This window comes from Lolium rigidum, chromosome 3 (assembly GCF_022539505.1).
Source record: "Lolium rigidum isolate FL_2022 chromosome 3, APGP_CSIRO_Lrig_0.1, whole genome shotgun sequence".
In the NCBI taxonomy this organism is placed as follows: Eukaryota; Viridiplantae; Streptophyta; class Magnoliopsida; order Poales; family Poaceae; genus Lolium; species Lolium rigidum.
Window position 1 is genome coordinate 294,751,068 of NC_061510.1, and position 27,114 is coordinate 294,778,181.

Here is a 27,114-nt window from a genome sequence, read left to right on the forward strand (position 1 = left end):
GGTGAGGCGACGGCTACATCTTGAAGTCAGAATAAGGTCATCCCGTCATATCCTTGCTCTGGTGGTGCGTCTAGCGCCAGCAGAGGGTGTCTGGAGTTGTGTGTCCCATGGATTTTCTAGGATCTAGTCGGTTTTCGTGTTCGTTCGTTCGTGTGATTTCAGGTCTGCCTCTTCCGATCTACTGGTCTCATCTTTGGCGATGGTTGGTATTGTGGTGTGCTAATCTTTTGGGGCATTAGCATGACGACTTCATATTTTTCTACCGCAAGAAACTCTATTATGACAAGCTTTGTCTGGCTCCGGCGATGAAGGGCCCAGGACGACGGCGCACCGTCGGCTCTTGAACACTGATCTGTTCAAATCTGAAAATTAAGAAAGTGAAAGTAACGCCGGATGTACGTGTCTATTCCTTTTAAACGGTAGGTTCAAGATGGGCACGACTTTAACTTAATGAAGCTACAACAGTGCAGAGTACATGATTCAGCATACAACACCATCCACAGAGCAGCAATGTTGGTACAAGCATAAGTTCTAGGGGTCAAGACCCATCCCAAAAAAAAAAACAATCCACGGGCCGACCGTCCCAATTAACCACTCAGACCTAGCTAGGAACGAAGACGGAAGATACAAAAGGAGAATCAGCTCGGCTCCGGCCCGTCCCTGATAGTAGCATGTACAGCGCGCGGATCCGTCCGATCGTCATCTCTAGTGCCTGACGTGTCTGTTCCTTGCAGCCACTGCATACATTGGGAAGAACTTTCTCCAGACTACGCCATCAAAAATGTTCTTTTTATTCACCTGCTGTGTGGTGTGCCCTAGAATCTTTGTGTTCATACTGATCACTGAAACACTCAATTATTACTCCTTCATGCTAGTACTATATATTTGTTCTGCATGCTTGTCCTGTGTTTCGTTTCTTAAGGTCTACGTTTCCATCTAAACAAAGCGGGCCTACGTTTGAATGCGCAAGTGACTGATTAGTTAAAGGTGTGTTCTTTCTTACACTCCTGCATCATTCATCAAGCGAGTGTTTCTTATCGACAAGATGCCCGAGCATATGTAATTGTTGATTCAGCAATCACCTTGATGATGCAATTAGGTTGGATAGTTATTATTGTGGTGGCGAAATTTTTTATGGAAATAATATTGCTATCAAAATTATCTTGAATTCTTTTTCATAATACTGTCTAGCAGTTTGTTATAATTTAAAATCAGCCCAAGTTGCATGCGTTTTTACTCCTTGGAGTTTACAAGTACACTTACTGCCAATCAGACCAAATTACACGCAACGAGTAGAAAAAGAAGCATTGTAATGAGCATAGATCGCACTTATCCATGCTGTATCTTTCTCGAGATAGCGAGATGTTCAGGAGAACGTGAGCTCAGAATTAATACCCGTGGCAGGCATCTCCAAGTTCACACTGCTGTACTGAAGCAAACACACTATCTACTGACAAAATGAATTGACATGTTTGGAATAATTTCCTTGCTTGGAGAAAGCAACCGGGCAAGGCACCAATGAAGATGAAGCAGTCACTCCCTCACCACTATCTATCCACTTAGCAAATGGGCCTTGTAACCATACATCCACCCATGCAGATCACTTGGTACCACATCACAAGCTAACCCTTACTGCATGGTTAACCTTTCAAGGAACTGCAAATTTCGTTTGTACACACCCACAGCTAGGCACTTACATAATACAATATTTACAGCTAGGGGCTGTTGACCTGTTGTTATACAAGGTGTAATTATGTACTGAATGCTAAATAGCTGCCACGTATCTCTCGACATCACCTCCTGATCTTCTGGGCTTCCTATAAATATTCTCACAGAAGCAGTCGTGGCAGCAACACAGCAGGGCTCATCTGAAACATCTTGAACCCCGTCTGTCATGTACCACCCAAGTTCAGACCTTGTGGGGAAAGAGGTCATTGATAACAGACTGATAGACCAGGATGTTGCTAATCGCACATATCTGAAGCTTGATCCCAGATAATCTGGTGGAACAGCACATAAGCATATTCTGGATGGCTATTCACCAGAATGGGTTTTTGAAGTGAAATTCACCAAAATGGGTTATCAGAACCCAAGATCAAACGATGGAGGCGTGAAGCTCACATCAGATGCTCGCTTAGTTTCTGCTGGCTTCTGTGATTGTGCCTTCTGCAGTCTCAATTGCTCGGTCGCCTGTGCTTCAATTGCATCAAGATCGAGGCCCTCAAAGAAAGCATCATCCCAGTATATATCATTGCCGGCTTCAGTAGCAAGGTGTGAGGAAGGTGGTGCTGGTTCCAGATCAAGGTTTATGATAGGGATCGAGGCAGCTTGCTGGAAGCTTAGCTTTCTCTTTATGCTATCTGGTTTGCTGGTTGATTCGCAGTTGACAACACTAGCTTGACCATGCTCCTTTATAAAACTCGCTCTCTCCAGGGAGCTTTGCTGGGGACCTAGAGGACTTGGGCCAGTGGTACCATGTTTTTGAAGAATCCCTTGTGGAGTCTCGATAGGATTGTGCGAGTTTCCTGATGAACAGCTCGCACTTCCGGCTATAGAGACAGAATTGTCAGAGAGATCTTGGTATCTTGAGGGAAGAACTACTGTGGACTGAGTAAGTAGTGACCGCCTGCGAAAACGTCAAATGAATACTCAGTACCACAGTTTCTTTCTATAACTTTTTCCAAGACGAAAAACATGAACATGAATGCTTCTGCTCAGAACTAGGCTAGTCATGAACAAGAAAAGCAGAATGCTGATGGCAAACATGCTTCTTATGCAAGGAAAAAGTATGAGTCGCAATAATACTCAGCTTCTCATAATCCATCCCATGTACAAAACTGACAGTAAACCCTCAACTGGAATCACAAACTCAGAACTGGTAATGTAAAGTGTGTACTCATAATGTTCTAGTTATTCACATTATATACACTATCTTAATCAAGTTAAACTGACGCACACACATCCAGTTGTACAGCCATTCAGTTGTACACTGCAAGTTAGAACCAGAAGGTCTGACTTAGAGCCATTCAGTCGTAAAACAACACTGCAAATCAGACTGTAAGAGCACATGTATTCAGTTGTGCTGATTGATGGCAAAAGAAATGAGAGAAAACAGGATGGTCTAAAAAAATAACATAGGCAGGAACACCATTAAACACTAGAGTAAAGAGTTCCATCATCATCTTGTAATACCTATAGAAAGCCATTCTGTCGCCAGTATGTTCACCACCTTGTACACTCTGAGTAAATTGGCCACTAGGAGTTGCCTGGTCATCAATAAAGCTATCTTCGTATTTGTCCTCACTCTGATCATCATCCTCATCCGCTGAAATATAAGTATCTTCAGACACCCTAAAGCAATAAATGAAAGGTAGTTATAATCAATAAATAGTATTTTTTATTATAATAATTAAAACACTGATATGCATTGACAGGCTATTATAATTGCAAAAGAGTTTAGCATTAGTTTGTCTGCTAATATCAAGTTCTCAACACAAAGGTCGCAGTACTCTTACTCGGCTTGCTCATCAATATATATATCCAGACGCCTCTTGGCTTTCCCTTTGTTTCCTACATTATTACAGTACAAACAGTGTAAAGCCTTGAGGTTGTGATGCAACAAACTTATACAAACTAATAAGGCCAGAGACAGTTTCGGAATCAAACAGTTAGAAAGAGAAAAAAGTAACTCACCCCTAGCATGCCCCATTTGGTTCGGCATACTTTTATTTGTAACATCACATTGTCTTCCGCCACATCCATCATATCTGTCATTCAAAGACATTGAGGGAACCCTCTTGATCTTTTCACCATATTTGCAGAGTCTTCTATACTTGGGTGCTTGCTGTACTGACCCTGATGTATCCCCTGCTACTGACTTAACCTGCCAATCATCAGACAAGCTATCACAGAGCAGATTTGCTGTAGGAGTGCGAGCAGCAGGACTACATATTTTCACATTTGAAGGCTCTTCTGCCTCTACTTGAGTCTGACCTAATACATTATCCCTGGTTAATCCAAGAACTTCAGTTACCCCAGCGGGAAATTGGCCCTTTTCCCCGAAGCTCAATGATCCATCATGGCATCCTGGCCCATTGCCCTGAGTGTGTGCTTTTGAATAATCAACCTTAGGAACAAAACAAACATCAGAAGCTCTTTCTGTTTCAAGTCTCTGGTGGCTAGCTTCAAGGACTGGAGACTCGGGAACAATTCCTTCTTCAATATAATGTGTTAGCCTGGGACTAAGTTCCGTGTCTTCCTGAACTGACAAAGCTGGGCTCGCTAATTTAGTATTGCATGGTGTGCCCCATTTTTCTGTTGGGCTTGAAAATGATTTAGATGGTGTTGTACGAAAAAGTACATGCCTGCCAGGGTCATATTGTTCAGAATAATCCGGGGAATGGGGATCCAAATTTGATGCATTATCTGCAAATATCGGTTTGCTTGAATAAGCACCATCTGTTCTTGGACCACTGACTTCTGTTGTCAAATTGTAAGGAGCCATCTTGTTCTGGACTTTATATTGCCAATTCACATTCTGTGTGTCCTTATGGAATTCAGATGTTCTCAGCACGGCAGGTACAAAGGTGATTGAAACGTAACCTTTAATATCCACAGCTACATAATCTCCACAGAAGAAAGAGTGTAAAGGATATTTTTTTACTGGAGAACTTGTCACACAAACACTTTTACTACATGCCACTTGTCCAGTTGGATAGTAATGACCTTCCAGTGGCTGATCCTTCAGAGCTGCTACATCAGCAGGTTCTCGCAAGGGGGTTCCACACTGAGCAAGTGTTCAGGATCAGCATTAGAACTTCTAGTTCATTCATAAAATTAAAAAGGAAAATAAAATGAACTCTCGCATGTACAATAAATCTACCTTTGTCCTAGAGAAAGAAAGATCTTGAAGCCGTTGCATAGCATCAATTAGCATATCTGTTGTTCGGAAAGAATGAGGTACTTTATAGATATCACAGGGAGAAACCTGGAAACTAGGAAATGCAACAAGAGATGGCTTCCAAATATCCTCTTTGCATGCACTAAAGTACCGAGCAATCAGTTGGTCATCTTCCACTGACATCTTGTTCAAAATTGGTGATGCGCAACTAACATCAACTTTTCTTTTCTTTAAACAAGGAACATACTTCTCTATTGACAATTTGACATATTTAACTTCCGGTTTATAGATATGCGGAACCTGTTCCAATGGATAGCACAATTAGAAAACCTCCAGAGTGATGAAATGGTTATATCAACAAACAGACCAAACGGTATTACCATCCTAGGACTAGCATGGAAATCAAAGTTATCCTGTTTGCGCAATAGATTTTTCATTGTCCGAGTACTTCCTTGTTTCTTTTTGTACCCTTGCAACTCATGTCCTTCACAAGCCAACACCAGTTTGGACAGTTAAGGTGACCAATGACTAAGAGAGGAAAAACATGTTGTATAAAAAAAATGCAACTCGATATCTTTATCTTTGCTGGACATGATAAGTTTTTTTTCATCATCACGAAAGGATATCAACTCGCCCATCATTTTTCCGCCCAGTTCTTCCCATGCGTTGAATCATTCTTAATGGAGAGACATTGGCATCGAAACAGATCACAAGATCAACCTCCACAATATCTAGTCCTTCCTCGCCAATTGATGTTGCCACTAGAATGTTGTATTCCCCAGATCGAAATTTCTGCAAGCAGTTTACATGATGAGTTGAGAGGGGGGGCGGGGGTGGGGACTGCAATAGTTAGGTTTGTTTTAATACCTGCAAAATAGCTTGTTGCATTTTCTGTGTCTGCCCCTTCAGCCTGTCGCCTGTAAAGCACAAAACGTTTAAAGTAAGCCATGTGATTGCAGAACCCACGATATGTGTTCATCTTTTTAAGGCGCCATATTTTCTACAGATTAATATATTAATATTAATAAACCTAAATACATGGCATATTCGAGATCACTGATCCATCATCATACCTGCAGAGCTCTGACCGATGAATTGAGCAGGTCTGAAAAAATTGGTACAACTGCCTCCTAATGCACCTAGTATTTCTCTGTGATTCAAAGCAACCAATACAACGTTCAGACTTCTAATATGATATTCAAGCAAAACACAAATACTTTACTACTATAAATATTGTTTACGTTCTCTAAGAAAAATTACAGACGTTTTTCTGATTGCTAGCCAAGAAAACAAGGCACAGCTTGTCTGGGTGTAAGGTTAACAAAACAGTAGCAAGTGAATTCCAACAAAAAGAGTCCATCTTACATACGCTAGTAAGCGGTACATGTTCCGCATGGTGAAAAAACTGTTTAATCCATGCATGGCTAACTTCTACTGTAAATTTGCAGGACAGGGCTGTGTGATGAAATATAGGTCCCATGCAATGAGCAGTAGTGACTAAAAACAGAGCCCCTAGGTTTGATCCTTGGACATGATCCCACACAAAAACTCTGCACAAAATTGTTGACCAATTTTACAATAAGAACAAATGATGTCTCAAGTGTGCTCAAAGCTTCACAATAGCTGTAAAGAATCTTACAAGGTTTGGCTCTTGACACTTTCCAGACGTGTGAGTAGATAATGGTGAGTTGGTGACATATGACTTTCGTTTTTTATCACAACACACACAATGACAAAAGAAACTGTATAGAGACGAGCTTTTCAATCTAGAAATAGATACATAAACTATGAAGTGCTACATAATAGATACAGCTAGTAAAAGGTAAGGTTCTTACTTGACACTTTCACGGTAATGTGAAAATATAATCACCCTTGAGTCCTTTGGATTGTTTTTTTCTGCATAAAAATTACCAGTCACGAAAACATCAGTGTAAAGTTTACTAAGTTTTAGTTAATAAGAACATAAACAGTTGAAGCCAATTGATACAGAAGACTCTTTCCACATGACATGCACATATGAATTTTGATAAAGTCATGTGTTCCTACACAAAGCATATTACAATAGTGCCACATTTGCCCGCATAGTAGTGTGGGTAGTATCAAGTGTTCTGATAACAAGCAATAACTGGGCAACCAAGTTTCACAATTTAGGACAACTGACTACTAAGCCACACAAGAGCTACTATTCTTACAAATTACGTTAAATTTGGAGAGATGGGACCTGTTACAGTTTAGGGGGAGCAGGTGCAAGCTAACAGAAGAGTGCCATTCTCAGACATAATGCTAGACTGAGAGCCAGGTCCAGCGTGAGATTACAAAGTTTATGATGATAGATGGAGTTGTGCTAAAAAATCGGCAAATTTTACTACACTAAACAGAGTACATTATGATATAGATAGTCGAGTTAAATCGACAAATTATATGCCATTACTACATAAGTAGAAAGTTGCTTACGGAAATGATCTATTAACACTTCTACCAATTTCTGCACTTTTGGACTGGACACGCCCTTGTTTAAGAAGCTCTGCATCATTTCCTTTGCTCTGGCAAAGGCCTCAATCCTTGAGAACATATTCCACGCCCTTCAATAAAGAAGAACCATGGTGTGAGGCACAAAAGGCTTACTCGTGAAAATACGTAGAGGGTACACACAATCAAGAAACCAAATTTTTATAAACTCTCAAAGTATTGTTTTATTAATATGACATAATCACAGAACAATACAAAGGTACAAACTATAATCCTAGTCAACTCCAATAGCAATTTGGTATTAAGTTCTGCATGCTCGTGCTGTAAAAAAACTGTGCTCCAGATCCATAGACTTCTTAGTCCAGTTGGTTCATCTCAGAAGGGAATGGAACAGCTCAAAGGGAACTACACTCCACTGACCCATCTTGAAGTCTGAATATATCGAGATATTACTAAGATTACTTCTGAGATGAAGAAAAATAAGACTCAGCAAGGATATTATTAGATGCCAAAGAGAATGTTGTCCACAAAATCCTTAGGGGCTTAATTATGCACTACTATTCACATACAAGTAAAATCATGTAGTGGAAATGGGTGTAAACAATACCCTTCATTCAAATTAGCTTCAATCGCCTGATATGCCGGCATGATTCCATGGCTCAAAAGCAATTTACTTATGCGACAAAGTGAGAAGGCAGCTGCAAAAGATCTGCGAATTTCATGTTTCTTTTCAATAGGAATGTTTGGTGGGGGTGCTTGATTGAATTTCTCCCTCAGAATGTGCAGTTGGTGTGAGCTCCACTGGCAACAACAGGTAACCAATTAATAATGTACATGTGTAGCAAATTAGAAGTGGGTGCAGCAAATCATAGTCAACATGATGATTGAAGTATTTAAGAGACTAAGAAACATACCTTTTCAGCATCCCTATTGTCAATCACCCCAGCAGCACGCAATTGGGCAATATATGGATGTATAATTTCCAAAAGCTTCTCGTAAACTTGAAATGTATCACTGCCAACAGGAACCTGCACCGAAACAGGTAAATTCCACAGCACTGAAAAACGACATATTACGAATATACCACAGTTCATCCACACCTTTACAAGGTCAACTGTACGTGTGTTAACATATCGTTGGACTTCAGGATCACTTTCATCACGATGAACCAACTCTGAAATGCATAAATTGTTGATAACACCTTGGATATCTGGATGCTTTGCTGAATGGCAATCAAGATAGATTGATAAATTATAAAGCATTTCATTTTTTAGCAAGTATTCAATCATAATGTGCACACTTACATCCTGGTGTAGCAGTCAGAGCTAAAATCCTTAATGGTACATGTGATGCCACCAACTGTCAACATAGCAGAAAATAAAGAATGAACATGCAGAAGCCGTAGCACACATACAACTAACTTATTTTACTGATGTCATCAATTAACTGAGTTTAATAATGGAAGAAAAAAAAACAAGATGATATACTAACACAAGACATGTGCATTGTAAAATCAGATGATATGATGGATAAAGTACTTGAGCATCAAACATGCCTTACGAACAGCAGTGCAGTAAGCATAATTTCCTGAAGCTCTATGAGCTTCATCTATCACCAAGCAAACTAGCTGTTTCATCACGCATATACCTGTTAAAAGAAAACTTCATAACATCAAATCACAGAAGAAATGAGGATACAGTAACAGCAAAGTTGACAAGACACTAAAAGGCTTACTGTACGTAATCTAGCATCGAAATAGTCAATCCAAACATTAATGTACTAGATGAGAAGGTGGCAGAGAATGAATAACATTGATTTGGAATGAGGCAATTATATAGTTATGACCTGGTCTCCTGTGTACACATTTGTATAAATTATCCAGTTATGAGTTGGATGGTTTTTCCTGGGTAGACATTTGTATATGTTCCCATCTGCACGAAATTTAGCTCATGCCTGGTTCATTCTAAATCTAAATAAACAAATGAATCCTACAATGACAACTTAAATAAATACAAAAAAATACCAATAAAGATTAATAAGAAATACCAGAAACATTCAGGGAAATCACCAGAATGTATATCATTTTCAAGAATCTGTGGAGTGACAAAAAATACTCTTTTGGACTTCCAAAAACTTGAACGCTTCTCAGGGCTTAGGTTGCCTTTCATATCAATCGTCCACTCCTGCAAACAAGTAAATCTAATTAATCTACAGCCTACAGGACTGCCAGAGAAAATACGCTAATATTCATCAGACACCAGACAAGCATGAAATATGCAACATAAATTTTAGTACCTGTGGTATACCCACTGTATTATGACATGCCTCAATTTGCTGAGTAACAAGCGGACGTGAAGGGGCAGTAAATACTATTTTACCTGAGGTTTTCAAATGTATCAGTTAACGAGAGCAATTTGTCAGTAAGTACCTTTGGTACCAGTTTTGGGCCCAGACCTTACCTTCAGGAAACCATCTAAAATAGTTATACATCACTACTGCAGCGATAAATGTTTTGCCAAGTCCAGTTGGCAAAGCCACTAGTGTATTTGTAAACAAGGCCTTCTGGACAATATATAGCTGGTATTCTCGGACTTCTATATTAGCTGCAGCATTTGAACAAAAGGTAAGGAAGTTACAAACATCATATTTACAAAGTGTGAACCCTAGAAATACTTACAAAAACATGTCTATACTTTATAGCAGTATTGAACCATTTAAAAAACAGAATCTTTGACAGGAGTTCCACGTAGTGTTTGAGGAGACGCAAGGTAGCATGCCGATTAGTGCCAAGCGAACGTCCACAAGTAGAAGCTAAGGCCACAAGGAGCAACTAACAGCAGGCGAACCGGGGAAGAAGAAAAACTGAAAAAGAAAGAACAGGAGAGCAAACATAAGGCTGATCTGCAGCTTAGTATTCTGGTCTGTTGAAAGGGTGACCCTAAGCCTAACGCACAAGGAAGAGATTATCTCTAATACCACACTGCCGCTGCCTTCCTTCTTTCATGTCCTCTTCCTTCTCCACCTTAGCACGGTTTCACTACAATCCGAGAATATCCGATTTTCTGCGGTCATATTTGGTAACTAACCAGTCAATTATCCAGCAACTGGGAGGAATCAAGCAATTGCCCACACCATGTATTTGTTCATATTGCCACAAGTAGCCTTCTCCGATGTCACTGTAGCTACGTCCGTTGGTAGCCAGCTGTCAATCCTCTTGTCTCGTGTGTGATGGCCTGCTTGGCGGCCGGCTCTGTTGTATCTGCCACCATGATCGAAGGGAGCAAACGCAGACAGATCTGCTGCCTTGACTAGTGGGAACTAGTGCCAAAGTGTACACTCCTGCGGCACATGGGTTTGCTGCTGTTCGCAAGGGTGCTGGGAAGGATGCATTGCCTGCCCCTGTGGCTATTGCCCTCCTCACTATTCAGATGCTTGACCAAACCAATGTTCTCCCCACTTGACAAAGGACCTCCATGGAAGCCACTTTAGGTCATGAGCTCCAAGAGAGAGAGAGAGAGAGAGAGAGAGAGAGAGAGAGAGAGAGTTGGTGATGAGATGAGATTTGGCTCTACGCCACTTGGTTGTGGATGAGATGGATCTGGTACAACATTGATGGAGATAGAGCTTTATACTTTTGCCTCAATTTTCCCTGCACTATGATGGACGTGGACTGTGGTCTGCGGAGTCCTTTACGCGCTAAACTAATCTAACACAGGACCAGGCCAAAGACACCAACCAACCAAACTCTTATACTTCAGGCAATTAAAAATATTCTATGTACCGTGCAGCTATGAATTTCTCTTACCGGTAATTCATCAAGGTAACAAGGTTCGACTCATCGAGCACATGCTCTTGTAATTATGTACATATTTTTTTCGCTGGTAGGTTTGCCTATATTATGTGTGTGTTACATATGATTCCTAATTTCAATGCAACGCCCAAAAAATAATTAGAGTGAATTCCACTTTTTACCCCCCACTTGTATGTTCATGACACCAATTACCCATCTAGTGAACATTCGTCGAAATTACTCCATTCAAGAAACGTTGGACCCTCTTTCTCTGATGCGTGCCGGCTAGGCTACCTAGGCATGAGGTGATAATCGAGGTTAGAGGATATGAGGAGGACAACGAAGAGTGAAACAGCTGGAGGATAGAAAGCTGACATGACCACAGATGACGCCCTCCAAACTTTACTGAACTTTGGCGCCACAATGACCTAACATGCCAGCCCTATGTATAAGTGCAAAATGCTAAAATTGGCAAAACAGGGTTCAAAGTTTCTTATATGACGTATTCCAGTAGAATTTTCAGTAAATAGGGTAATTGCTGTCACAAACGCACAACTAAGGGGTAAAACTTGGAATTCACTACCATGGTTTTAAAGGCGTTAAGGCGTCTCAAGGCGGAGGAGGGGCCCTCTGACGCTTAGGCGACGCCTAGGCGCCTAAAGAGGCCGTTTATCCAAGGCGGACAGGGAGCACTTGGACGCCTTTAAAACCATGTTCACTACACACACAAAAAATCTATGTACCGTGCAGCTATGAATTTCTCTTACCGGTAATTCATCAAGGTAACAAGGTTCGACTCATCGAGCACATGCTCTTGTAATTATGTACATATTTTTTTCGCTGGTAGGTTTGCCTATATTATGTGTGTGTTACATACGATTCCTAATTTCAATGCAACTTCAAAAAAAAATTAGAGTGAATTCACTTTTTACCCCCTACTTGTACGTTCATGACACCAATTACCCCATCTAGTGAACATTCGTCAAAACTACTCCATTCAAGAAACATTGGACGGTTGGACCCTCTTTCTCTGATGCTGGCCCTATGTAATAAAATGTGCAAAATGCTAAAATGTGGCAAAACAGGGTTCAAAGTTTCTTATACTATAACGTATTCCAGTAGACAGTAAATAGGGTAATTGCTGGCACAAACGCACAACTAAGGGGTAAAACATGGAATTCACTACAAAAATATATCAACGGCTGAGCCGTATTTGTGACCAATCAACAACAGTTCCAATTCCGTATTTGTATCCAAGCACTATCCACTCTAACTTCACCCCTATGCACATCCATGTTCAAGCGTGGATCTGCGGTAGTGTAGATGAGGAGCTAGTGGATATCTAACTACTGAGAATTTATGGAATTACCGGCAGAGATAAATATCCCATGGTCCAGATGGGCAAGTAAAATACTTCAGAGCAGGAATTCACAACTCATGCACCATAATTTATAATGCATAGACCTAATCCAGACTATACTAGAGTAGCGCTATGATCATAATGCCAAACAAAATTATTGTTTAGGAATACGCCCTATAAGCCAGTTGCATAAGCAAAATCAAGCAACAAAAAAACTTGAGGGTTAAATGTACTAGCCTTTATTTGTCAGCTCCGTAAGCTAGGAACAGAACCAAGCAACTGAAGTAATTTGATACCTAGCTATGCTTGTGTTGCTTCTCTGGATCTAAATCTCAAAGACACTATCTCACACTTGAACTGGTCTGCAAATTAGCCTGCCTTGCCTTGGGATCAAGAATATGATAATCAAAATGCACATTATACTTCATATAAACTGATTACTCGACTAGTAAAACATGTAAAACAATTAAACTATTTGTCTTATAGACTCTGAACCGCACTCATTTCATACAATTCACCCAGGAATCCTGTTAATGGCAGATGAAAAGATAAGCCAGGGCAGCCTAAATAAGGTCTTTGAGCAAGTCGGTAGTCCTCAGCATCACCAAAAACGACATTTCTAGTACTGTGCATCACTAAATACATCGCCAGGGAGGCAGGGATTTATATCACCAAAACAGTCACATGCCCAACATGCTATGCTAAATAAGAAAATAACTACAGCAGAACTCAAGTCACTGGCGAAAGATGCATACAGAAATCCAAGACAGTTACACACTCACTTGGATAGACCCATGTCTGCACTGCCTCGTGGTCCAGCGCGACGGCGCAGGCCCCCTCCGCGATCTCCTCCCTGCCTGCACCCCGCGAGCACCCCTCGTCCGGGCGTGCCGCGAAGCGCGCCCCTCTGCTGGCAGGTGGCACCGGTGCCGCCACAGGAACCGCCGGCGCTGGGGGCGGCCGCTCCTTCGCTAACTGTCTCTTGGTGAAGGAGTCGACGAAACGGTCGAGCGTCGACTGCCGCGCGCCACCCGCGGGCGGCCCGTGGGGGAAGGGCGCCGCGGCCGAGGGAGGTGGGTACGGCGAGGGTTGGCGCGGCGGCGGCGGCGGGAACGGGTTCGAAACGGCGGCCGTGGAGGTTGAGGCGAGGGCGCAGGCGCTGTCGATCTCGCGCACGGCCGCCTCCCAGTCGAAGCCCTGCGGTTAGGGTTTGGAGAAAGGGGGCGTGAGCACGTAAACGGGAGAGGGGGGAGGAAGGGCGAGCCGCGAGCTTACGTCGTCTTCTTCGTCGTCGACGGCGACGGCATGGGCGTAGGACGGTGGGGGCGCCGCCATCGGGCGGCTCGGCTTGGCCGGTCGGAGAAGGTTCGCCGAGGTTGGGGAATTGGGGATTTCGGGAGGGAAAGGGGCGGGGAAATGGGGAGTTTCGGAGACGAAAAGGCGGGAGAGAGAGAGATGGTGAGGAAATTATGGGCCGAGCCAAGCGTTTAAACGGGCTGCTTCGGATATGCAATAACCCGCCCCAGCTAAATTGCTGTGTTTGGTAGCCGGGTCAACTGAGAATGACTATCTTTTCTCGTACATGATGACCCTAACCAAGTTAGAATGAGACAAGATGTTGTTTGGTATCACATGTATGAGTTGGGATGAGTTGAGGTGAGATATTGTTTGGTAGCACATGGATGAGTTGAGATGAGATTTTAGCACAAATTCAATATTTGGACAAAATAGAGATTATATCTAAATATAAAATACACACATTACAAAATACACATTGATTCAATATTCCATAAAATACACACTTTTATTCAATATTCAAAAGGTGCAGTTTTTTGCAAAAAATACCCTAAAACAGAGTGAAAAAATCGATCGGATCCTCTGCATCCTAGAGCTCGATCTGCAACTTCAAGCCCTGGAGCAGCGGCGGCCAAGCCGACGGCGGCCAACGAAGGGGCGGGGGCGGTCGGCGATCAACGGAGGGGCAGGCGAGGCCGGCGGCCAGAACGGCTAGGGTAGGGGCGGCGAGCAAGGCGAGGATGCGGCCAGGCAGGCCTATGTCGGCGAGCCAGGGGAGGGGCCATTGGGGCTTTCTGCTGGCGAGCTCACTAGTTCGGCGGCCGGGGGATGGGCGGTGGGCGGTCGACCGCGTCAAGAAGATCCGCGTCGGGGCAGTCGTTCGCCGACTACCGTCCAGGGGAGGACCGCCAGGGGAAGAGCGGCATGCACCAGTGGAGGGCGCCACGGGAGAGGCGGCGGCCTGCGCCAGGGGAGCGGCGGCGGCGCGCGAGGCCGTGGTGGCGGTGCGCGAGGCCGCGGCGGCGCGCGAGGGCGTGGCTGGCGGCGGCGTGAGGAGCGGGGCTGGTGCCAGCGTGAGGAGAGGAGATGTGGGGGAATGGAGTGCGGGATGGGGTCTGGGGGTGACGGGCCACTACTACAGTGTTTTGCGGGATTGGCTCATCCCGGAGGAGCAGCGATATCCGATTTGGGCTTCGCTCCTCGTCCCGGCTCTGGGCTCTTTTTCGTATCCCTTCGGCAGGGTGGAGATGGCACGAGCCGGGCAAACAAACACTGGATCTCCTCAACATCTCGGTTGGGAGTAGTCCCGGACTACCAAATACACCCTGAGTATCCCTACTGGTATAGTTCGGCATCATAGGAATATAGCAGTCACATCTAGTGTTGTTTCTTCCATGCATCGAGTGATGATTGGATGCATTCGTTAATGGATTGTGCGATGGTACGGAGTGTTTGGGATTTGCTAGATGAATAGATGGTTGAGCATATAACTGCTTCTCTTTGTAGTAATACAAAGGAGTGGATATTTTCACGGCTAGAATCTCTTCCTCATGATCAGCTAATCACAACAGTCATCACATTATGGGCGATATGGTCAGCGAGACGTAAAGCTATCCACGAAGAGATTTTTCAAAGTCCGCTTGCCATCTTCAAATTCATTGAAAAAATCAGGGAGGGTTTGAATTTGATTTCTATACCACACAGGAATATTGTTGCTGCTCATGCTAGTCGACCAGTGGTTCCAAACTGGATTCCCTCAACTGAAGACTATATGAAAATCAATGTCGATGCAGCAGAACGGAAAACATGGGTGTTGTAGCAGCTATCTGTCGCTCCCTGAATGGTAAATATCTAGGATCTTCGGTCTTGGTGTGTCCTGATATCTCGGATCCTGCAACTTTGGAAGCAATTGCATAATTGCATGTAGACAATCCATGTCTCTGGCTGCTGATCTCCATATAACTAAAAGTGTGATAGGTACTGATTGTTTGGAAGTGATCAATTCTCTGAATGGAAGCTTACTGAGATATGTTTCGGTTTTGAGAGAAATAAATACACGTAAAGGAAATTTTATAGATATTAGTTTCATAGAAAAATTTGCTGCAAGATACCGTTATTTTTTGGCATTTGTTCAAACACACCGTTCGATTATGTCTTTGCTAGGTACCATTACAATTTTGTGATATTTTTGCCGAAACACACCACCTGACTAAAAATGAAAAGTTTTGCACTTTTACGTGGATGGCTGGTTTTGAAGACAAAAGCTAAACTTTCCGTTTTCAGCCATGTGGTGAGTTCTGACAAATGTATCACAAAATTGTAATGGTACCGGATAAAGATACAATCGAGTGGTGTGTTTCATCAAATGCTAGAAAATAACAGTATCATGTAGCAAATTTTCCCTAGTTTTATACATGAGCGGAGAAATTCTAATATTCATGCTCATGATTTAGCTAAGAGCTCTCTAGATTTATCACATGGGCGCCGGGTGTGGCTGCTACAATCTCCATACATTATGATTGTACCTATGTTTATTGAGTAATAAAGAGAGCTTTACCCCTAAAAAAAAAGGGCTAAATTGCTGCCTAGTTTGCTCGGACAAAGGAGCTTTGGCTGAGCGTAACCGCGCACCGTCCGAAGCGTCTACTCCTCCATCTCCGCGGCCGGCGGTGCGGCTGGAGCTTCCGGCAGCTGAGGTGACGCGGTGTCGCGGTGAGAATCATTATTCCCTCCTCGGGTACCCCCTCAAGCCCTCACAGTCTCTCATTTCCCGCGCCGTGCAGCAACGCAGCTCCGTCTGGCACCGGCCCGACGCCTGTTCGACGAAATGCCTGGCGGGTCCAAGAACAAGAGAGTGACCACAGCCGACGGGGAGGACCGCCTCGGCGCCCTCCCGGACGAGATCCTCCAGCACGTGCTGTCGTTCCTGCCCTCGTGCCAGGCCGTGCGGACGTGCGTGCTCGCCCAGCGCTGGCGCGACCAGTGGAAGTCCGTGCCCGCCCTGCGCCTCCATCAAGACCACTTCGCGACCGACCAGCACCTATCAGAGTTTGCCAACCAGCTCCTCCTCTTCCGTGGCCGTGCTCCTGTACATCTGTGCGACATCGTTGCCACCGAAGGTGACATCTGGCGGTGGATCCGGTACGCTCTATCACGCCAAGCTCGCGTGCTCCGAGTCGATCTCCTCGACGTAATCGAGCCCTGGCAGCTGTCCGATAGGAATTTCATCTCCCAGCAGTTGGTTAGGCTACAACTTGCTGCTGTGGAACTGAGGCCACGCTCCCTTGATTTCTCGAGCTGTCCCAAGTTGGAGGTGGTAAACATCAACGATTGCACAATCAACGCGAAGAAGATCGTGTCCCGATCATTAACACATTTGAGCATCACTGGCTGCACTTTCGATATAAAGTCCCGCACTCGGATTTCTGCCCCGGGTCTAATTTCGTTGGAACTTGATGACTTTCTTGGCTGGACTCCTGTGCTTGAGCGCGTGCCATCGTTGGTGACAGCATTTGTCAGGCTTGGTGAATTCTGCGACGATCATTGCTTTGAAAGTTATTATGGGAATTGCGGTGGCTTTTCTGGTCGATGCAAGTGTGACGAATCACTTCACAGCGATCACCCTGTGCTCCTTGCTGCTTTGTCACAGGCCACAGATTTAAAGTTGGTATCTCGTCCTCAAGTGGTATGCTTGCACTTTTATGTTAACTCCCGCTCAGATAGTTGTTTGTTACCTACTACATCTTGTTATCTCAATCCATCAGTAGAAACATATAAAGTCAGAATAACAACCCTCATCAGTTCAGAGTTTGTTTGTCACCAGTGAACCCAATTCACTTATACTGTTTCTATGCAGTGTCCCTGTAGGTGCTTCATGAGAATGGCACTGAATTGTGCATATATATGGTCAATACTTTGGACTGTTGATACTGCTGATATTGTACTATTCAAAAGCATAATAATGTGATTAATAGGCGAGCTATATTGATTTATGCATGAGTTTAGCTTGTTTGGCTGATCTATATATACTTTTGAGTAAACCATAAATATGCAAACCCTAGCATGCGATATAAACATATGTATATGCTTACTTATAATTACTTGTCCTTTGTACTGTTTTCACCAGTTCATTTTCAGAAAGGATTTGAAGAGAAGACCATCCTTTACCAAGCTAAAAATATTGTTGCTCAATGAATGGTGTGTGGCTGCTAACTTCGCTGCACTGGTTTACTTTCTCCAACACTCACCAATTCTGGAAAAGCTTACTATTGAATTGGACAAGGTAGAAATATATTTCCTAATATGACATCTTCTAATTTACAATTTATATAAAATCTTGTGCAGCTGATTGTATACTGTAGATAAATAATGTTTTTGATTGCTACAGACACCAACATCTGTGTTTGAAACAGATGGACACTGCAACCCTGGCCAACAACCCATAGCATCTAAACGCCTTCAGGTGGTTCAAGTAAAATATCACAAGGACAGGGTGCTTGCGCTCAAGAAAATTTGGAAGATTCTAATTACTGGTGGAGTACCTTCTGAGAAAGTTGTCATTGAGCGAATCATCTCGTGGACTTCCGGAAGTAAGTTAACTATTAGGATTCTTCATTGGTCCTTATATCTATATCGTCTCTTTGTGTCTTGTAAAATCTCGGAATGCAAAAACTTCTCAGATTGTTCAGACAATGGGAAGGCTGGAAATTTTAAGTTGGTTTAAATGGAGAACTAGACATTCTTAATGAAGAAAAGAACGAAACCCAGATATTTACACTGCATTGACGTAACTTGTGTCAATACAAATGTGAGGCCTAGCAGCATTGCCTACTTATGCACCATGTTCAGGACCAACGGTGATATGTTCTGACGCATAATGTTTTAAAAATTACTCCCTCCGTTCTATCACAAATCAATTGAACCTTCTCATTTCTTGTAGTCTGGCTTCTTCCCGTGCTTACTCTGTCTTTTCTTGTTTATAACAGGTTTCAGTTTCCAGCGGAGGGCAGAGTAGTTCAGCTGTTGATGGGTCTATGGTCTCTTGAATCTTTAGACTTCATCGCTGAATATATTGCCATGAGCTTGCTGCAGATTGTCTACCAGAGTGGCTCCATTCGTAATAACCAGTGCGGAATTCTTCTATTGGTTCTATGTATGACTTGTTTTGTCGAGAATTAATATGTATGATTTGCATGATCGCAGCAATATGGAGTTTGTCTAAAACCTAGCCTAGTCCAGTTACAATTGTGCCTTTTAGACTGCTCATAGTGGGAGTAACATAGCTAGTAACATCACACATCTCAAGGCATTTTGGTGACATGGCATGCGAATAAATGAAGAAAGAGAGTGAGGTGGTAACTAGCTATGTTACCATAACATCACACACCCCAAGGCAAAATGAGTCTACAACATAATAAATGACACAATGCATGACACCACATATAAGTTACTACTCACTATGAAGGTAGTAACCTAGACTAGTAACATAGCATATGTTACTAATCTAAGTTACTCCCCACTATGAGCAGCCTTAGCATAAGTACCTGGGTATCAAGTCTGAACTGACCTGCTTTAATTTAGGCCTATAAATGTTACATTTAAGTGTTCCAGGAATCTATCTGGCATAACAAATCTGTAATTGCATGTGATTCCTAAGTTATGATACATATATTGATATTCAAATCGGCCAAGAAAGAGGGGGCCGAGGAAGTGACCGATTTTCGCCCAATTAGCCTCATTCATGCAATTGCAAAATTAATCTCCAAAATGATGGCCACTAGACTCGCGCCTCACATGAACAAGCTTGTCTCCAACGCCCAAAGTGCCTTCATAAAGAAAAGAAGTATCCACGATAATTTCTTGTATGTGAGGAACTTAGCAAGAAAGCTTCACAAGTCAAAAACGCCAACCCTTCTCTTCAAGCTCGACATAAAGAAAGCTTTTGACTCCGTTAGATGGGATTACTTGATGGATATGCTTCAACATTTGGGCTTCCCAAGCAAGTTCCGAGAATGGATTATGGCTCTCCTTTGCACCTCCTCCTCTAGAGTGCTTCTCAATGGTGTTGCCGGTGACCCAATAAAGCATGGACGGGGTCTAAGGCAAGGGGACCCTCTCTCACCTCTTCTCTTTGTTTTGGCCATTGATCCTCTACATCATATTCTCCTCAAAGCAACCGATCAAGGTCACATTCAAAGGATCCATGGAAGAGTCCCTACAATCCGCACATCCTTATATGCTGATGACGCCGCTATCTTCATGGCCCCAATTAAGGACGATATCAACTTCCTTGCATCCACTTTGCACCAATTTGGGGATGTTACCGGGCTTGTTACCAATTGCTCAAAAAGCCAAGTGGCTCCCATTAGATGTATGGGACTTGATCTTGATCACATCCTCCATGCTTTTCCGGCCAACCGCACAAATTTCCCAATGAAATATTTAGGGCTCCCACTCTCGATCACAAGGCTTAAGAGAATTCACTTTCAACCCTTGGAAGATAAGGTTGCCGCCAAGCTTGTCCCCTGGCTTGGGAAGCATGCTACTATGGCCGGTCGTGCAACTCTTGTGAAGTCGGTTCTTACTAGCATTGTCATCTACTACATCACCGTCCTCAATGTCCCAATTGAGGTTCTCATGAAGATTGATAGCATTAGAAGGGCCTTTCTATGGACGGCTTGCGATAAGGTCACCGGGGGGAAATGCAAAGTTAACTGGGAAATGGTGTGCACGCCTAAGGATTGTGGAGGGCTTGGGATCCTCAACCTCACAAAATTTGCTTCGGCCCTTCGTATGAGATGGTTATGGCATGAGTGGAAAGATGAGGCAAAACCTTGGCCGGCCTTGGCACCCCTTGCACCATGCTTGACAAGGATCTTTTTGCGGCGGCTACAAAGGTCACTGTTGGTGATGGGAAGAAGGCTAGCTTTTGGGAGGACCCTTGGCTAAATGGAAGGCGGCCGAAAGACATAGCCCCACTCATTTATAAAGGATCGAAAAGAAGAAAATGCACCGTCAACAAAGCTCTAGACAATGACTCTTGGACCACTAATATCAACACTCAAGATGGCCTCTCACTAGACCACATTATACAATTTACCAATCTTTGGGAGATGACTCATGGCATACACTTGGACCCTAGCACAACGGATTCAATCCTATGGAAGCTAACCAAGGATGGTTGCTACTCCTCCAAGTCGGCTTACACCATGCAATTCTTTGGACACCCGAAATCTTGTATGCCTTCCTTGGTTTGGAAGCCATGGGCTCCACCGAAGTGCAAAATCTTTGCTTGGTTGATCATCCAAAATAGAGTTTGGACGGTGGATAGGCTCCAAAAGAGATGATGGCCAAATTGTGGAACATGCAAGCTTTGTAATCAAGCACAAGAATCCGCCTCTCATCTTCTTTTCAAATGCCGGTTCACCATTTGTGTGTGTTCAAGGGTGAAGAATTGGCTAGGACTACAAGACGTTAATCCCGCAACTTGGCGTACTATGAGGAATGTAAAGGAGTGGTGGAATGAGGCGATCCACAAGCAAGGGCAATCAAAGAAGGCCATTGCGTCCCTTGCAATGTTGGTCTCATGGGAAATTTGGAAGGAAAGAAATGCTCGTGTTTTTCGGAACAATGCCTCCACTTTAAGTATGTTGGTGATCAAGATAAAAGATGACGCCGCCATTTGGAGCCTAGCCGGGGCTAAGGCCTTGAGTGTTGTAATGCCGCGAGAGTAGGCTTATGTTTTGGACTTGACCTTGTGTCAAGTCTTGGTTTGTAACAACTCTAAAACTTCTTCTTAATCAATGAAAATGGCAAATCTTTTGCCTTGTTTCAAAAAAAAAATATTCAAATCGCTCCCAATGGCATAGGCTCCCAGGTGAAACAAATGATGTTTTTAATGTAGTAACAAAAATCTAAAAAACATACATGTATACATGTCACTGCCGTAAGTGTACACTGATTCTTTACAAGAAAAACATAAGATTTGTGGACTGTGCCAAAAAAAATGATGCAACCTTTTTTTTTTATTGCCTATCTTAAGGACACAACATATGTCACATAAAAGACACCTATATTGTAAAAAAAATCAGGTTTTCTTTTAGCCTTTCATATGTTTTTATCTATGTCAGCGAAGTGGGGTCCGAAATCCCGATAATGCATCCTAATGTCCTGTCTGAACGTCCTTAGCAGAAAAATATGCTTACTGCAGCTTGCACGAACATCTTTACCAAGTACCAGACTACCAAGCTCACATGCACCTGGGTGGAATAGTAGCTTAAATGATAATGAAATGTTTAAAAACAAATGAAACTGACCAGTAAAAAAATGAAACTTTTTGGGAACAAATAAGTTCGAGAGTGATAGAATATATGGTTACCTAGTTTAGGGCTAACCATATATAGATAGAATCCCTTGTAATTAGGCTGAGGTTGTTTGTAACTCTGTCATCGATATATATATGTCATGTACGCCGGCCCTGTTGGGTACCGGTCATTGTCTCTCATACCTCTCTTCTCCAAAACCCATCTAGGTTTACATGGTATCAGACTAGTTCGATCAACATGACTTCCGCACAGCTCTCCGCCGCCGGCACCTCCCTCGCCCTCACCACATCCTCGATGTCCTCCATGTCCGTCGGCGTGTCCTCGTCGTCGCAGCTGTCTTCGTCCGGTCCCATCCACATCGGCCATCTGATCAAGGTCGAGCTCAAGCCCGAGACCTACATGTTTTGGCGGGCTCAGGTGGTCTCCCTCCTCCACAGCAATCTGCTGTTTGGGTATGTCGATGGCACGTTCCCGTGCCCCTCCCAGACGGTGCCGTTTCGTGCCAAGGACGCGAAGCCTGATGATCCGTCTACGGAGGTTCCTAATCCCGCATATGGTGCGTGGAAACAACAGGATCAGGCTATCTTGTCTGCGATCCTCTCCTCCATGGCGATTGAGGTCTCCGGCATGGTGATGTTCGCCGGCACCTCCTATGAAGCCTGGACTGCCCTTGAAGGCAGCTTTGCGTCGCAGTCATCGGCGCGGGCTGGACAGATCCGTTCCTTGATGTCCAAGACGAAGAAGCTTGACTCATCTGCCCAGGTCTTCTTCAACAAACTCAAGTCGCTCTCTGACACTCTCACGTCCATCGGCCGTCCACTCCGCCCTGAGGAGTTCCAGGACTATGTCCTCGATGGACTTGATGAGGAATACGATGGGCTCGTCGAGGCGGTGCGCGGCCATGATCCTCCAATGCCTGTTCATGATCTTTTTGCAAGGGTGCTGCAAACTGAGCAGCGCATGTCGAATCGACGCAGTGAACTTGGCGATGGCGTGCACTCTGCCCATGCTGTCAAGACCGGCCGTGGCTCCCGTCCTGGTGGGACGGCCTATCAGCCTCCATCTAGCCCCTCTGGATTCTCGCCTTCTTCAGCTCCGCGCCCGAACTACTCCCCGTCTCCCACGGGTGGCAGTGGTGGTGGGCGTTCTGGTGGCAATGGCAATCGTCCCCTCTGCCAGCTCTGTGGTGAGCTTGGTCACGTTTCATCCACCTGCTTCAAACGGTTCCAGAAGGGGTACCTCGGGATCGGCAATGATGGTCGCTTCACTGCTCGTCAGCTGTCCATGGCGAACCATGTCTCTGGAGGACGCCCGCAGACTCCTCCTGTGGACACGGCCTGGTACATGGATACCGGGGCAACAGATCATCTCACCAACGAACTGGGTAAGCTCCAAGTGAAGGAGCCATATCATGGGAAGGAGAAGGTCTATACAGCCGATGGGTCAGGTATGCATATATCACATATTGGTCATGCTGTTTTGCCGACTCCCTCCTCACGTCCACTCCACCTTAAAAATGTCCTTCATGTTCCAACTCTCACTAAAAATCTCTTGTCAGTTCCTCGTTTTACTAGAGATAATCGTGTCCTTATTGAGTTTCACCCACACTTGTTTTTTGTCAAGGATCTGGCTACCAGGGAGGTTCTTCTTAGGGGTCGCTATCATGGTGGCCTTTATTCTCTTGATGATCCTCATATCAAGCAAGTTTTCAGCACTCTCCGTGTGTCTTCTGCTCAGTGGCATGCTCGGCTAGGACATCCAACGTCGCAAGTGGTGCAACATATTTTGCGTAGTCATGAACTTCCATCAGTCCCAAATAAATTAGATACAGTATGTGATGCGTGTCAGCAAGGAAAAAGTCATCAATTGCCTTTTTCCCTTTCAGATCATGTAACTCATGCTCCTTTGGAACTTATTTATTCAGATGTTTGGGGTCCTGCCCAGACATCAGTTAGTGGTCACAATTACTATGTTAGTTTTGTCGATGCATACAGTCGTTTTACATGGCTTTATTTACTCAAGCGTAAAAATGATGTCTTTGATATCTTTCTCAAATTTCAAGCCCATGTTGAGCGACTTCTTGGCCACAAAATTCTTCGTGTCCAATCTGATTGGGGTGGTGAATATATTAAGCTAAATGCATTCTTTGATAAGCTTGGAATCATGCACCGTGTCTCATGCCCACACACTCACCAGCAAAACGGAACTGCAGAACGCAAACACCGTCATATTGTTGAAACTGGGCTTACTTTGCTTGCTCATGCGTCTGTTCCTTTTCCATATTGAAGTGATTCTTTCTTCACGGCTTGCTTTCTGATTAATCGTATGCCCACTAAAGTCATCGCTATGCAGACTCCACTTCAGCGTCTACTAGGAGAGGTGCCCGACTATACCTTTTTTAAGGTGTTTGGGTGTGCCTGTTGGCCCAACCTCCGTCCTTATAATAATCACAAGCTTCAGTATCGTTCGAAAAAATGTGTGTTTCTTGGGTATAGCCCTCTTCACAAAGGATACAAATGTCTCCATGTCCCATCCAATAGAGTCTATATTAGTCGCGATGTGATCTTCGATGAGAATGTTTTTCCGTTCTCTCATTCATCTCCCACACCGTCCGAGTCATCCACCTCGCATTCATCACCTTCGGCTGACCAATTTGTTGATACTGTGCATGCACCTGCTTTGCTCCCTACTCACAGTGCAGGTACAGGTCGGGGCGTGCGCCTCCATCTTCTCCCGGATACAGCGGATGCAGCGCTGCAGCCTCCCCACGTCGCTCATGGGCAGCTGCATGGCGCTGGCCCTTGCATGCCCTCGGTCGCTGTGCCGAACGTTCCCAGCTTGGTGGCTGGCTCGGCTGAGCCAGACTCGGTTCCTGAACCTGATCCTGTGGTGCCACCGTCCCCTGGTTCTGGAGTGGACTCACCTGGCGAGCCGAGCTCCTCTTCGGCTCCCACACAGCGTCCAGTCACTCGCTCGATGCATGGCATTCATCGTCCCAAGCAGCGTACAGATGGTACCGTGGCCTGGCTCGCTGCCTGTATTGCTCAGTCTGTTGCTGATCCGTGTGCTGAGCCCCGTCATTTTCGAGCAGCTCTCGGAATACCACATTGGCGGGCTGCCATGGAACAGGAGTTTGATGCTCTTCAGAAGAATAATACTTGGCATCTTGTTCCTCCAGTTCCTGGTGCAAATGTTATTGATTCTAAATGGGTGTTTAAAGTCAAGCGTCATTCTGATGGTTCCATTGAACGATATAAAGCACGATTGGTTGCCAAAGGTTTTAAGCAAAGGTATGGCCTTGATTATGAAGACACGTTCAGTCCGGTTGTTAAGCCTACCACTATTCGTTTGCTGTTGTCACTTGCTGTTAATCGACGTTGGGCCCTTCGTCAGTTGGATGTGCAAAATGCCTTTCTTCATGGTGTTCTTGAGGAAGAGGTATTCATGAGGCAACCACCAGGCTTTGAGGATCCTACATGTCCACAACACATCTGTCGTCTTGATAAAGCGCTTTATGGGCTGAAACAGGCCCCGCGCGCTTGGCACCATCGACTGGGATCTGCTCTTGCTGCACTTGGTTTTGTTCCATCTAAAGCAGACACTTCCCTGTTTATTCTTCAGAGGCCCACTATTACTATGTTCTTGTTGGTATATGTTGATGATATCATTGTGATCAGCTCCTCTCCAACAACTGTGGATCGGCTTGTCTCTAGACTGAGTCAACAGTTTGCTATTAAGGATCTTGGTACACTTCATTACTTCCTTGGAGTTGAAGTGCATACTCTCAAGACAGGGCTGTCTCTTACTCAGCGTAAGTATGCTCAGGATATTCTTGCTCGGGCTGGTATGCTCAAGTGCAGTTCGGCGTCCACTCCTATGGCTGCCAATGAGCGCCTATGTGCTGAAGATGGAGATCTCCTGAGTGATGAGGATGCTACCCTGTACCGCAGCTTGGTAGGTGGTCTTCAGTACTTGACGCTTACTCGCCCTGATTTGTCCTTCTCAGTTAATCGAGTGTGTCAGTATCTTCATGCTCCGCGTAGCTCTCATTGGTCGGCTGTCAAGAGGATTCTTCGCTATGTTCACGGCACTGTTGCTCATGGTCTACTTGTTCAGCCGTCTCGTTCTGATGCTCTCTCCGCCTATTCGGATGCTGACTGGGCTGGCAGTCTCGATGATCGGCGGTCTACGGGGGGATTTGCCCTCTTTCATGGCAGTTGCTTGGTTGCTTGGAGTGCCAAGAAGCAGGATACTGTCTCTCGTTCGAGTACTGAAGCAGAATATAAAGCTGTTGCAAATGCTACTGCTGAGCTTATCTGGGTCGAAGGGCTTCTGAAGGAAATAGGCGTTCCGACTGTCTCTACTCCGGTATTGTGGTGTGATAACATTGGAGCCACATATTTGTCCTCCAATCCAGTATTTCATGCTCGCACCAAGCACATAGAGATTGATTATCACTTTGTCCGTGAGCGAGTTGCACGGAAATTGCTTCGGATTCAGTTTATTTCCTCAAGGGATCAGCTAGCAGATATCTTTACAAAACCATTACCACTGCCCCTATTCCAGGAATGTAAGCGCAATCTCAATATGCTGTCGATAGTTGAGATTGAGGGTGGCTGATAGAATATATGGTTACCTAGTTTAGGGCTAACCATATATAGATAGAATCCCTTGTAATTAGGCTGAGGTTGTTTGTAACTCTGTCATCGATATATATATGTCATGTACGCCGGCCCTGTTGGGTACCGGTCATTGTCTCTCATACCTCTCTTCTCCAAAACCCATCTAGGTTTACAGAGAGTTCTAACCTGCATGCAGAAGTCGTTAAGAAATTACATTCACTGAAACGGCTACTCTTAGGGGAGCGGTGTTTTGGAACATGGGTCCATATGCTCTCTATATTTTGAAATGCATCTTACATACATTTTAAATTTTAGAAAAAATTGAAACTAAAAGTTCGCACGTACATCTTCAC

General features: G+C 44.3%; 2 protein-coding genes across 2 annotated transcripts; one reads left to right on the plus strand and one right to left on the minus strand.

Annotated features, from left to right (window-relative positions):
* Positions 1-1,617: 1,617 nt before the first annotated feature.
* Positions 1,618-13,854, minus strand: LOC124696694 (DEAD-box ATP-dependent RNA helicase FANCM-like). Its single transcript, XM_047229379.1, has 21 exons — positions 13,795-13,854; positions 13,302-13,716; positions 9,829-9,972; positions 9,665-9,747; positions 9,438-9,552; positions 8,925-9,016; positions 8,674-8,728; positions 8,470-8,591; positions 8,284-8,397; positions 7,977-8,170; positions 7,355-7,482; positions 6,736-6,796; positions 5,974-6,050; positions 5,768-5,817; positions 5,527-5,692; positions 5,281-5,402; positions 4,883-5,200; positions 3,694-4,786; positions 3,516-3,570; positions 3,193-3,351; positions 1,618-2,626 (listed from the first exon to the last, which is right to left on the minus strand). The coding sequence occupies exons 1-21, from the start codon at positions 13,852-13,854 to the stop codon at positions 2,083-2,085; spliced, it is 4,167 nt and encodes a 1,388-aa protein (XP_047085335.1). The 3' UTR covers positions 1,618-2,082.
* A 2,788-nt stretch (positions 13,855-16,642) lies between these two features.
* LOC124696695 (putative F-box/FBD/LRR-repeat protein At2g05300) lies at positions 16,643-18,829 on the plus strand. The gene is made up of 4 exons (XM_047229380.1): positions 16,643-17,500; positions 17,942-18,097; positions 18,203-18,404; positions 18,801-18,829. The coding sequence occupies exons 1-4, from the start codon at positions 16,643-16,645 to the stop codon at positions 18,827-18,829; spliced, it is 1,245 nt and encodes a 414-aa protein (XP_047085336.1).
* Positions 18,830-27,114: the final 8,285 nt, after the last annotated feature.